Source organism: Amblyraja radiata, chromosome 25 (assembly GCF_010909765.2).
Source record: "Amblyraja radiata isolate CabotCenter1 chromosome 25, sAmbRad1.1.pri, whole genome shotgun sequence".
NCBI lineage: Eukaryota > Metazoa > Chordata > Chondrichthyes > Rajiformes > Rajidae > Amblyraja > Amblyraja radiata.
In genome coordinates, this window is record NC_045980.1 from 27,410,544 (window position 1) to 27,423,591 (window position 13,048).

General features: G+C 41.1%; 1 protein-coding gene across 4 annotated transcripts in view; it reads left to right on the forward strand.

Moving 5' to 3' along the window:
• The window catches only part of aifm3 (apoptosis inducing factor mitochondria associated 3), a 62,769-nt gene extending 51,010 nt beyond the window's left edge, over positions 1 to 11,759 (forward strand). The window contains exons 18-22 of one of the 4 annotated variants that reach the window (XM_033043596.1): positions 2,397 to 2,472; positions 2,672 to 2,710; positions 7,430 to 7,534; positions 8,825 to 8,845; positions 10,894 to 11,759. In XM_033043596.1, the coding sequence (XP_032899487.1) occupies positions 2,397 to 2,472; positions 2,672 to 2,710; positions 7,430 to 7,534; positions 8,825 to 8,845; positions 10,894 to 10,933 (281 nt within the window). In that variant the 3' untranslated portion in view covers positions 10,934 to 11,759. The remainder of the gene's footprint in view (positions 1 to 2,396; positions 2,473 to 2,671; positions 2,711 to 7,429; positions 7,535 to 8,824; positions 8,846 to 10,893) is intronic. The other 3 variants (XM_033043598.1, XM_033043599.1, XM_033043600.1) reach the window with 3 other exon arrangements.
• Positions 11,760 to 13,048: the final 1,289 nt, after the last annotated feature.

The following is a 13,048-nucleotide window of genomic DNA, read 5'->3' on the forward strand; positions in this document are numbered from 1 at the left end:
AAATTGCAAATGTACATCAAGATATGAAGATAAATGGCAGGGATTTTGTGGTCAGTAGCAAAGAACCCCCCCCCCAAAATCAATCTGAAGTAGGACCCTGACCCGAAATGTCCCTCCCACAGATGTTGCCTGACCCACCGAGTTCCTCCAGCACTTTGTGATTTGCTCAAGATTGCAGCATCTGCAGTTCCAGGTCAGCAAGGACACAGTGCTTGATATTCACTGTGCAAACAGTTGCCTAGTGTTCCCCTGGGTGTTTGAAAGACATCTTTGTGAGTCATTGTTGTTCCTGTGTCTCTGAGCAGTTCTTGCAAAGACGTGTTTTTTAAACTAACTAAATGATGAATCCCATTGAGATGCAAAGCTCGAAATTTATCAATGGAGCTAAATTTCAGACGCAGCCACAACTATAAACATATATATATTACGGGCAAGCAACGACAAATCCCTACCCTATACCTGTAAGCCAGGAAGTATAAATTAGATTTAAAAGAATAAGCATAGAGAGGAAATTCAATGGAATTAATAGAGATATAAAAGGGACAGACAGAACAAATAACATCATCTTATATTATCTCTGGGCACTAATTAAATTCCTACGGAATAACTTTCCAAGTTGTTAAAATTAAAAATTCAGTGGCAGAATATTGCTTAGCAACAATTATATCATCCTGCATTTAAATATTCACTAACTCAGAAATGCTTTAGCTTTTCCAGCTTCATTTAGTGGGAAAATATATTATCCATGATCTTCCACTGATTTCAAAGCTCGGTCTATAGACGAGGAATTGAAATATCAGATCCTGTGGAGGACCACAGATAAATGCACAGTCTCTTGTCCAGTGTAAGTGAATCGAGGACCAGAGGACATAGGTTTAAGGTGAAGGGGAATAGGAAACTGAGGGATAACTTTTTCACACATAGGGTGGTTGAGTGTATGGGACAAGCTGCCAGAGGAGGTAGTTGAGGCAGGGACTATCCCAATATTTAAGAAACAGTTAGACAAGTACATGGATAGGACGGGTTTGGAGGGATATGGACCAAACGTGGGCAGGTGAGACTAGTGTGGCTGGGATATGTTGGGCCGAAGGGCCTGTTTCCACACTGTATCACTCTATGACTATCTCTTCCAGGGTAATTCTGACAGAAATGTCTGGCGTTGTTCATATTCTGAAAGTTACTTTCAAATTCAGTCTTTTCAACACTGATTTCTTTTGGCCTTGCTTTCCCTTGCAGTGCAAAGTGAATGTTTCAGTTCTTTGTCTTAATAGCTACTCTGTTACACGCAGAACAAAACCATTGGAGATTAATCATAACTGGAAAAAACGACACCATTAAAATAGGAAGAGTAGAAAGTGGAATGGGAAGAAAAGTAAACAAAAGGGCAGACGAGGAGAGGACAGGAGATTGGTGTTGGTTTATTATTGTCACATATACACATGAATTGTGAAAACTCTTGTGCTATCCAGTCAAATTATACTGTACATAAAAACAATCAAGTCGCGCACAAGTGCAGCAGGTAGCGCAAAGAGAAAAAGTACAATAACGTACATAAATATCTTGAAAAGTTTGTTGGAGTGGTTGTTGTTGAGAATGTTGATAATTTCCTCGATATACAAAAAAGAGTTTTAAATATGTGTGGGATTATCAGTTTCAGCATTGAGTTTGTGATTATTGTAAACTGATCACTTTGACAAGATTTTTTGAAGAAATGGCGGAATAAGTAGAAAGGAGGGTGAATACGGTGTAATTGGATTTTCAGAAAAAATGGCTGTTAGGAGATTTTGGACAGTTATGAGGCGACTTTAAACCCAGAAACAGAAGAATCTGGAGGGATAGGGGGGGGGGGGGGGAGTTAAACTTTACCAACTACAATTGCAGACACGCCATTTCTAATGGAAGAGGGTCACACCCACTACTAACTGCCCATTGGTTGTTGCATCCTTCCATTGCGGACATCCTATACTGCCCATGGTTATGGAATTTTTACAGTTTATTTCACAGGAAGCCAAATGTATCCATTACTGGAATGGGTAGCAGGCAGCTGATACAATTCAGTGTGGGAAGCAATGAGGGAGCAAGAGCTATGTTAGCTTGTTAGACAGTTTCCTCAATGATTGAAGTGTTTTGGTGAAGGACAATTTTATTTTTCAATGTTTCTCTTAATCTCCATGACTGAACATAAAAACTTTGAGTGTGTATGAAACGAGCTGACATGGGAGATAGTTGAGGCAGGGTTTATCGCAACATTTAAGAAACAATTAGACAGGTACATGGATAGGACAGGTTTAGAGGGATATGCTGGGATTAATGTAGATGGGACATGTTGGTTGGAATGGGCAACTTGGGCCGAATGGCTGTATGATTCTATGATTGCAACTCCTTACCTCTTGCAGGTCATGGGGAAGGATTCGATGATGTTATCATTCAAGGAGACTTGGATGAGCGGAAGTTTGTGGCGTTCTACACAAAGTAGGTGCTTCTAACTATTTGCTGTCCTGACTTTGGCTATCCAAGATTTCTCACAGCTACTGTAAAGTGAGATGACAGCACCAGACCACATAATGATAAATGCTTTATACTGACTCTCTTTAAAATAAGTTTATTTCTATGTGAAATAGTGCTTTTGTTTGTGTCTGGCGTTTAAAACTGAGATTATTTTACAATTTAGGAAAGCTACTGGGATGAACAACTGCATACAGACCTGGAGGTAAAAATGGAGTTCACTGGTGGAGGAATCCATCCCTATATATGCTTCTCTCCGTCTCTTTCCCAATCATCATTCTGATAACCACTCATACTGACACATGCAGAGCTCAGTTTAACCTCTTCCACTCCACTGCTGGGCGTTCGCTCATTTCAGCCCAAGTGCCTTCCAATATCTGCAGATTAGTAAACTCTCCTTAGCTGAATTCTGATGCCAGCTGTGTGTTAGATTAACCACAATAATAGTTAGATCATGAACGGTTAGAAAGGGGGATTTGGAATTTATTTAGCATCTTTTGTATCCTCAGAAGGATAACTATCCAGGTGTAAGGTCAGCTGAGGTTGCAGCTGTATTGGTTAGCAAATGAGTCTCAACTTTCACCCAGTTTTGTTTACCTACCGGCCCGAAACGTCACATATCCATCTTCTCCAGAGTTACTCTCCACTGAATTACTCCAGCACTTTGTGTCTTTCAATGCCATATTCTCCTAGTTTATGCGAGGGTTCAATGAAAGCACGAGGTTTCATACTGAAGCTGTAATTCTCTTGGTAAGGAAGATTATGAGCTGTGCGTGACTTGCAACATTGAGATTGATGCCAGGGGGATCCATCATATGAGATACCGTGGCCAATATTTGAAAGGGAACTATCGCGAGTGCTATCTACCCAGCTAAAATAGCTCTTATGCTTCAACAGATGCTAATGGTTTCAATATATACAGGATAGTTTCCGTAGGAGATCCGACCTGGCCCTAGATAATGGTGCAGATACTCCAGTAGAATTGTTGGTGAATTGCAGGACTGCAGCTGGTCTTTTTGAGAAATCTGGGAACAAGGATATGGATATAAATAGTGAGGACATTAGGAACAGGTGCAAATAGATATATACAACATGAGTTATGGCATCATGAAGCTAGATTTATCAATGTACAGGAACCTGTGCATGGATCTTTCAAGGTGTGGAAACACATGTAGAGATAAAGAATTGCAGGTATACATATACAGTATATAGTAGCAGATTATTATATCGTTCAAGGAATTCGTCCCTTTAGCCACTATGAGGAGACACGGGGTAAGGAGATAGCGTTGTATACGCATGGGACCTCTCCACGCACCGTTCAAAGCCTCTCGAAAGATGCATTTTCAAAACAGTCTTTTGATTAATAGTTTCTTTATTGTCGAAGTAAAACAGTAAGATATTCATCCAGGCTGATCAATGTTCGAATGCTCCGCATGGTCGAAAGATATGCCTTCCCGCCATGTTTACTCCGAACTAACTTAAAAAACTACAAGCTTCTGCCCAAGAATCCCAGCAGTAAACACGCCTCCAACTAAGTAATAAATCCCACCCACATAAATACAAGCAGACAAAATTTAAAGGCAAATGCCATAATTTATGACACACAAAATTAAGCCAAATGGCCACTACACAGTACACAACTATAATAGCATTGCTGTTTATATAAAGAGTTATAAAGAGCATGGATGTATACAAGGACTGGCACATTTGCATGTATGTGGAGATGGTGGGGAATAGATGTACGTGAGTTGTACAGATAAATGTGAGAATTACAGAACATATGTTTACAATAACAGTGGTATAGAGACAGGTCTGTGTGTACTTGGGCGAGTACAGATATAGGAATAGCTCACTAGAGTTTATTTAATCTGCTACGTACAAAATGTTCTTCTGGCTTGCATTATGCTTGATTCTGTTATCCATCCAACTGCCCATTTGGGAACAGGTACACTGGCAGCGAGGAGGTTAAACAGCTTTAACTTGGAATTGTAAATTCAGTGATGAAAATTGAACTGAACTTCAGATCTTCACTTGTTCTGATTACTGCTACCCAGAATAAAAGGTGTCTGCATCACAATAGTTGGGACCATGGAATTGGTGGATTTTCAAAGCTTGACCTTTGCTTCAAGATCTTGCAATCCCTTGTGCAAGAGACACAATCTAGTCATGACATTCTACATGTCTGTTCGCTGTAAGGTTTTGCAAGAAAAACTATTAAGACTCTCAAATCAACAGTCTATATCTGAGTGTGAAATCATAGGGAGTAATATTATGCCAAGACACGTTAAAATGAATACCTGCCGCGTAACTAATCGGATCAATTCGACCACCCACTGTACTCAGCAACTCATAGTCCTTTCCATTGAGTTCTCTTGACAGTATAAAGCCAGTTACATAGATTGTGTCCGAAATAGGAATTAGGAACATGCCATTTAGTATCTTGAGCCTGTTCCTAACTTTCATTTAGATAGATCATGGCTGATCTGTATCTCCACTTTACCTCCATATCCATTGCCAACATTAGCTAACAAAAACCTGACAATATCAGTACTAAAACTAACTGCATATTTAATTTCCATTGATTTCATTGTAGATGCTCTAAAGGGAACAAGTATTCCATCAATTTACTTTCAGGCAATGAAAATAAATCTCACGACCTTCTGATGAATCCATCATTTTCTATTTGCTACCACAGAGTTTATCTTGTAATAGACCCAACTTTTCATTACCATTTTTTGTAAACATTGTTCTTGTTTCTAAATTCCCTACAATTTATCCATTTATTTTTCACATTCTATTTTATATCCTAGTTAGCCATCCTCAAATCTTTATTTGTACCTTTTAAGTTGTTTGCTTCCCCCCCCCCAAAAAAAAACATTATTCAGAAAAACAAAAATATATACAAAACAAGAACAATGCAAAAACTCTTCCAACATTCTCAGCGTCGATACATTAATTAGTATTATGTTCATTAATGTTCACAAATTATCCTTAAACCAAGCACCTGTGCCACTCATGGGGTGATATATCGTCCCTTGTTTGTTAAAGACCTTTTAAAGTCCAGATTCCTGGCTAAACCTGTGGAGAATCTACAGGTCTTGCTATGTTTCCGCATTTTTAAGTGGCCTTTATTCTCCTTTGGCAATCTTTTTATAATCTATCGAGTCATACTGCATGGAAATAGGCCCTTCAGCCCAATTTGCCCACATCAAACAATATGCCCCGTCTACACCAGTCCCACCTGCCTGCGTTTGGCTCGTATTCTTCTAAACCTATCCATTCCATGTACCTGTCTAAACGTTTCTTAAATGTTGTGATAGTACCTGCCTCAACTACCTCTTCCTGCAGTTTGTTCCATATACCTATTACCCTTTGTGTAAAAAAAGTTGTCCATCAGATTCCTATTAACTCTTTCCCCTCTCACCTTAAACCAATATCCTCTGATTCTCAATTTAATCTACTCTAGGTAAAAGACTACATTTGCCCTATCTACTCCCCTCATGATTTTATACACCTGTCAGACACTCCTCATCCACCTGCATTCCAAGGAATAAAGTCCTAGCCTGCTCAAACACTCCCTATAGGCCCTCGAGTCCTGGCAACATCCTCGTAAATCTTTTCTGCGCCATTTTCAGCTTAGCAACATCTTTTCAATAAAAGGGTGACCAAAACTGAACACAATGTGCTGAAAGCCACCTTCACCACCCTATCTACTTGTGACACCACTTTCAAGGAACTGTGTACCTGCGCTCCTAGATCCCTCTGCTCTATTGCAGCACCCTGACATTCACCATGTAGGTCCTGCCTTGGTTTGCCTTCCCAAAATGCGACACCTCACACTCCTCTGCATTAAATAAACTCCATTAACCATTTCTCAGCCCACCTGCCCAACCGATCAAGAACCTGCTGCAATTTTTGACAACCACCTTCACTATCTACAATAACACCCACTTTTGTGTCAACTGCAAACTTACCAATCAAGCCTTGTATGTTGTTATTTATCTGCTTTATTTTTTTAAAATAATTCTTGCCAATTACATTTCCCAGATTCTTCAGAGCTCAAACGATTTTTCCAAGTCTTTGCATGATCACGGTGTTTAACCCTAACTATAATATAACATTCAATTGTCTGGTACAATGTCATTTTCTTTGTAGGTGTGTCCTTGCAAACAGTTTAGATCCAACTGTGATTTTCTTTCTCCTGCTGATCATGTTTCACCAATATTGATATTAATACTTCTATATGTACTCTCTAATTTTGGTAATTGTACTTTTTTTTTTGTGTAAAAAAAATGAAGACTCTTCAAAACTATGTTCTTGTTTTGAATTTTGGCTGAAAGTGGCAGAAGATTAAATGTGTAGTGCAGAAACAGCATTATTGGGCCCAAGGTTTCTCGTCCTACTTTACGGAATCTAACATGGCAAAGAGCTGGCATGAACCTCCTGGGCCGAATGGCTGCCAATCTGTGCTACAATTAAGTCATCTGCATTCCTTATATTCTCTTCTCCCTCAATTGTCTCCATGACTCTACTGTAGCTGCCTGATCCACTGAGCTTCTCCAGTAGCCCTATATATAGGACACTCAGGAATACAATCTTGACTACTTGAACAGTAGCACACTTCTGGAAAGTATACACTGATCTTTCACAAGACTCTGACATAAGAATCCCAAATTTCCTTTGGTGACTAAGACCAAAGCTCATTCGTTCATCTTCAACGAGATTAATTTCAAAATGAGGGCTCATCGGCAAGACTGCTCCGATTTCCTTTCTCTCCATGGTACATTGTTGTAGGCCAAACAAGGATAGATAACTAACGATGTTTGTCTTCTTTCACCGTCCTTGATCTTTCATGTGTCTTTCACAAAACAAAATGGTAAATAATAAAAGAACATTGGGTAATGTTTGTGTTTTCGTTCTCCAGAAGCGATGAGGTCATTGCTGTGTCAAGCATGAACTATGACCCCATTGTGTCTAAAGTAGCAGAGGTCATGGCATCTGGGAGGACAATCAAGAAAAGGGATGTCGAGTAAGTAATGTTACAAACCCTCTCATGTATACAACTAGTTTAAACAGGATGACCACCGATCCCATTTGAACAAATAAACAAAGTTCTAGAGGAATTCAGCGGGTCAGGCAGCATCTGTGGATAGGGTTGCCAACTGTCCCATATTAGCCGGGACATCCCGTATATTGGGCTAAATTGGTTTGTCCCATATAGGACCGCTCTTGTCCCATATTTGACTGCTACTACTCGGGACGAGGGAACTGTCGGGTCGGAGCGCCGCGTCCGGCCCTGCCTCACCCGTGCTGATGTAATGCAGCCCATGGAGTGCAGCAGCAGTGCCTCGCCCATGTTGGTCGGCAGCCCAGCCAGCTGTCCGACCTTCGTACCTTCGCTTACCGCCGACATCACCACCCCTCCTTCTCATGGCCGATCATCGGTTCATGAGTTGGATGGGGTGCTGGACTTCGTGCGGGCCAAAACTCCTCAGCTGGCCCGCCGGCTGGGCTTTGTGTGCAGTCCAGCACCCAGGCCAACTCATCATTCACCCAGCCACGGCCGAGTCAGTCAACGAATTGCCGTTGGGAATTTGTTCCTTATTTTGACCTTTTGTCCTTTATTTGGGAGTGAAAAAGCTGGCAACCCTATCTGTGGAGGAGATGGACAGATGATGTTTCAGGAGGGGATTGTCGAATGGAGAAGGGGAGAGAGAGCTCCACTCAGGCTGTCTCCCGTCATAGTTTAAATGGAAAAAAAATCAATCTGAATTGTGACATGTTAAATAGAAACTATTTTTTATTTAATTTTTTTACTGGCTAACCTTTTCCCCATTTCCAAATCTAATGATGCATCCCATGTCAATAAAGACGTGAAACAAGTGGATCATGTCTGATGGGGTGCATTAAAATTACCCAATAACTTACATTAAATGTTTAAACGGATATGTCCTCACCTTTCCCAAGAGGTTGCATGGTTCTGGTGGACAAGTGCTGCCTAAATTGTGATGCATTAGCCATCTTGATTGAACTGCCGAGGCTCGATGGTCCAGTCGCTTTTCTATGGTTCATCAGTTTTATTTGTTCATACACCTATCCAGTTTTGGTTAAAAGGCTGTAGTAGATAACACACAGGCAGAGATGGAAATGTGAGCATCTTTCTAGATGCAGTGTGTAATGTTGCAGTAGCCACATCTAGAGGCCTTGCATGCAAAAAAGGGCATATGCGACATTGGGGTGGTTTAGTAGTTATAATGTGGTCACATAATGCTCATCTCAAGGTATCTCTTTTTCCCTCCTCTGTGCTCTCGTTCATAAGGATATTTGTACATCATGGCTGGTAGGTAGGTAGTTTTATTCTTTAATATAACTCATCCACCATTGGTAAAAGTATGGCCACTGCTGGAAAGATGTGTTTAGTCACAAGACTGATGGATCAGCAGTTGCTATCTGAATTGTTGCATGCTTGTACACGTTTTATGTGCATGTAATCTTCCTCCAGTGAAAATGTTGTCTTTTAATTTGTAGGTGGCCTGTTGCAGGATGAGCAATACGAGTCATTTGGTTAGCAAATGTGTGTGTGTGTGGTGGGGGGTGGGAGCATTTGTCTTTAGCTACCATTGCTAAGTGTTTGAACTGGGATCAGCGGCTGACTGCACTCAAAATCACGACGTTTGCCTATAAAATGACTCTCCTGGTGCTGGGTTTTCCCAATGCGAACTGATTCCGAATTGATATAACTCCGAAACAAATTGCACGAATGACACCTTCTGGATAAAATCACAACAATCGCAAATATTAACTGGGCACTTCCATTCTGTTTCCGCATTCAGATTTCAAGTCGTCCTATTATAAACTGAAGCTCACAAGGCGATCATCAGAAGCAATTTGGCAGTAACAAGGAACACAGCGTGTCAGGCAGCATCTCTGGAGAAAAGGAATAGGCGACGTTTAAGGTTGAGACCCTTCTTCAGACTGAAGGGTTTTCAGGGTCTGAAGAAGGGTCTCGACCCAAAACGTCACCTATTCCTTTTCTCCAGAGATGCTGCCTGACCTGATGAGTTACTCCAGCATTTTGTGTCTATCTTCAGTGTGAACCAGCATCTGCAGTTCCTTCCTGCAACACAAGGAACACAGCCCCTTGACAAGGCTGCTCCAAATTCCACCAGAGATCCTAAATTGTGCAGTCTGTTCTTAAACCACCAAAGAATAATTCCTGGTGAATTTAACTGCTGAAGAACTCACTTAATGGGCACCTAAGTGTATTCTGCTTGCGTTGGGTTCTCCTTGCCTACCTGATGGACGGTGCCCAGGGGGTGCTTCCCTCATGTCCTGTCCTCAGTGGATAATACAACATCAATCCCTTTGTATTAAATAAATGTTCATCTATAGTGATCATCTATAGTGATCAACTGTCTACGATGGGGGTGTGAAGAGTTGGGCTCGAGCAGTGTAGGAGGGGTGGAAGTGAATAAGAAGAGTGTTTGACTTTACATATCTGTTGCTCAGTCATTAATTTTTCTTCCCAGTATTGCTCCATTATTTGTGGGTTTTCCCTCCAGATGTGCATTTCATTTATTGCCGTTCTTTGTCGCTCTCAACTTTGGTGCTTTCTGTGTTCCTACTCCATTCTCTCTATCCTCCATGCTAGACATGAAACATTTTGTTGCAGATTGGCTGACATGAGACACAAGTCTTTAAGAGCTTTCTGATCACAAAGTGTCAGTCGCTGTAACAAGTTAGGAGTCTGCTCTTTGGGTCGCGCAGTTTGCGATTTTAACATCTTTCTGTGAAGAATCCATCCTAATGCCCTTAAATTTTTTGCAGTAATTTAGTGACTTTTAAGGGAACCCAACTTAGCCAATATGCAACGTCCAATAAACAGCAATGTGTTAAATTTTGATATAAATATTTGTCCGGATATCCGGATCTAATCGTGCCATGGATTATTACGTTTATGTGAGAGTGAGCTAGATTAGTAAATGCATCAAAGGTCACTGGGAATAGGCAGGAGAATGGGGTTAAGGGGGGAAAATAGCCATGATCAAATAGTGGAGCAGACGATGGGTCGAATGGCTTATTTCTGCCCCTGTGTCTTAGGTTCATATCTGGAAGGTGGCATTTCCAACAGTGCAACATCCTGTCAAAATTGCATTGTAATGCTCGGCTGTTTAAGCACTCGAGAGGCTGGAATAAGACTTGAACCCACAATCTTCTAACTCGAAGGCAACTATGGTACAACTGACACCAGTTCTTTAGAGAACTGGGGGCAAATTATGACTTCTTCCCGAAGTGCTGGAAAATATCCTGCACAGCGGTTATAGTTTTATTGAAGACGATGGCTACATGGGGCAATAATGACCCTTGGGGGTTTCTTTTGTCTTTCAGGACAGGTGACATGTCTTGGCTCTTTGGCAAAGGTACATAGTGCAAACTGTCAGTGGACCCTGTGCCCTGGGCAAAGCCACAGCTTGGAACAGATCTCAGTGGCTCAGTTGGAAAGACCTTTCTGGAGCACAAAATCACCAGCAGGAGGTTGTGCTGTGTGGAGCGGGATGGTGGGACAAGATTGATGCAAGGGGATAGCAGCACGCACTTTAGTACAGAATGGTCAAGCCTCTTGGCAGCTGCTGTCTTTCTTGAATCAAGGTGGTGGTCACCAATTTTGAAAGACAGCAATGCCTGTAGTGAGCAGAAGATCAGACTCGCAACTCCATGTTTCACTCCACATGGGGACTCACCAAACATCCAAAAGTAAAGCAGTTCCTTACTCAAGTGTGCCAATTAAGGTGAAGGGTATCAGGTCTTCTTGCCTGTGCCCCTGCCTACACTCAACCCGATATTGCATATGGCCTCTACTGCATGTTTCTCCCTGGCCCCTTGTTGACAAGAGCGACTGACTCTAAATCTTATCCTGTTGGGTCCACGGCTCACTGTATTGAGAAACTGATGGTCACACAATGACCCAGACAAGGCTCTTACACATTCTGATCATCTAAAAGGAATTGGTGTGGTTTCTAGTAAATCTGTTAAGCAATAATGGGAAATGTACTTTTATTATAAAAAGAAAGTCCTGTATGGGGTTGTTTCAGATGACATTATGTTCCTTGAACGGCACATCTGCTGATCCTGGCAAGCGTGTTTCTGCATCTAACACAATAAAAAGGACCGAGCAAGGCAAAACGTGGTAACATGATAGTGCAATTACTCTAATCATTTTGGAATTCTGTTAAAATTAAAGAGAACTAAAATCTGGTACGACTTCTGTCCTTTTTCAAAGTGCTTTTAGACTAAACTGTGGTCATTGTTGTGAAGTAGAAAACAGAACAGCCAATTTGTATGCGGTAAATTCTTATAAACAGCAATGAGATAACGACAACCTATAGTTTAAAATGTGGGCTGCAGTTCAACATATCTTTAATGCCACAGTAAAATATCAGCTGAACATACGTTATGAATGTGAGTAGGTCATTTAGCTCCACGTGAATGTGCCATTAATTAAGATTATGGTTAATCTTGCTATAATATTAACTCTGTAATTCCTTCTATCTGTGGTAAGCTTTTATCCACTTGCTTATCAAGGAACCCATCGATCTTTGCCTTAAAGATCTTCCTCCTCCTTCATGTCACCTTGTGAGACATTTGTTGTCTGAAGAAGGGTTTCGGCCCGAAACGTTGCCTATTTCCTTCGCTCCATAGATGCTGCTGCACCCGCTGAGTTTCTCCAGCATTTTTGTGTACCTTCGATTTTCCAGCATCTGCAGTTCCTTCTGAAACACAGACCCCTACAATATCAGGTTTCATTTTCAGGTTAAGCCCCTCAAGCCCAATAACCAGTTTAAGATGTAAGTACTCTCCATCTCCAAACGCACCAAGTTGCTAGAGTAATATTTTCAGACTAGTTTTCCCCCTCAAACAACAGAATCACATTCAGCTTTTGGATAATTTTCACATTGCAAGATAAAGAACAAAATTAGTGCCACCATGGCCAGGGATGGTGACTTACACCATTGACATTAACCGAGCTTACTCCAAGGGACAGTAAATGGATCCTAAATCATGAAACGAGGACAAAACAGCAGCACTTTAGGGGAAAATCACCTTATTGAAGCTAAAAATTCTTCCTTCCATTACTCTGTAACATTAAAAAATGGCTCCAGCGATGAACATGAATGTTGAATTAGGAAATATAATTACTGTGTAGACACAAAAAAGCTGGAGTAACTCAGCAGGACAGGCAGCATCTCTGAAGCGAAGGAATGGATCGAGACCCTTCTTCAGACCCTTAATTTAAACCTCAAACAGAACCGTAGGCATTGAGAGATACAGCATAACATATAAGTTCATTATACAGGAGGCAGTGGCTGGGAGTAGTATCGAGTGGGAGTGACCAGACATGTGTTAGCCCACGCAAGTAAACAAAGGCAAGTCTGTCTTCTCTTCCATCCAACCACAAAATCATAATGTAAATAATTTATTTAAAACTACTCATTCTGACACCTGACTGACGTTGCAACTTTTTGGCAGATTATAAACTCAGGCA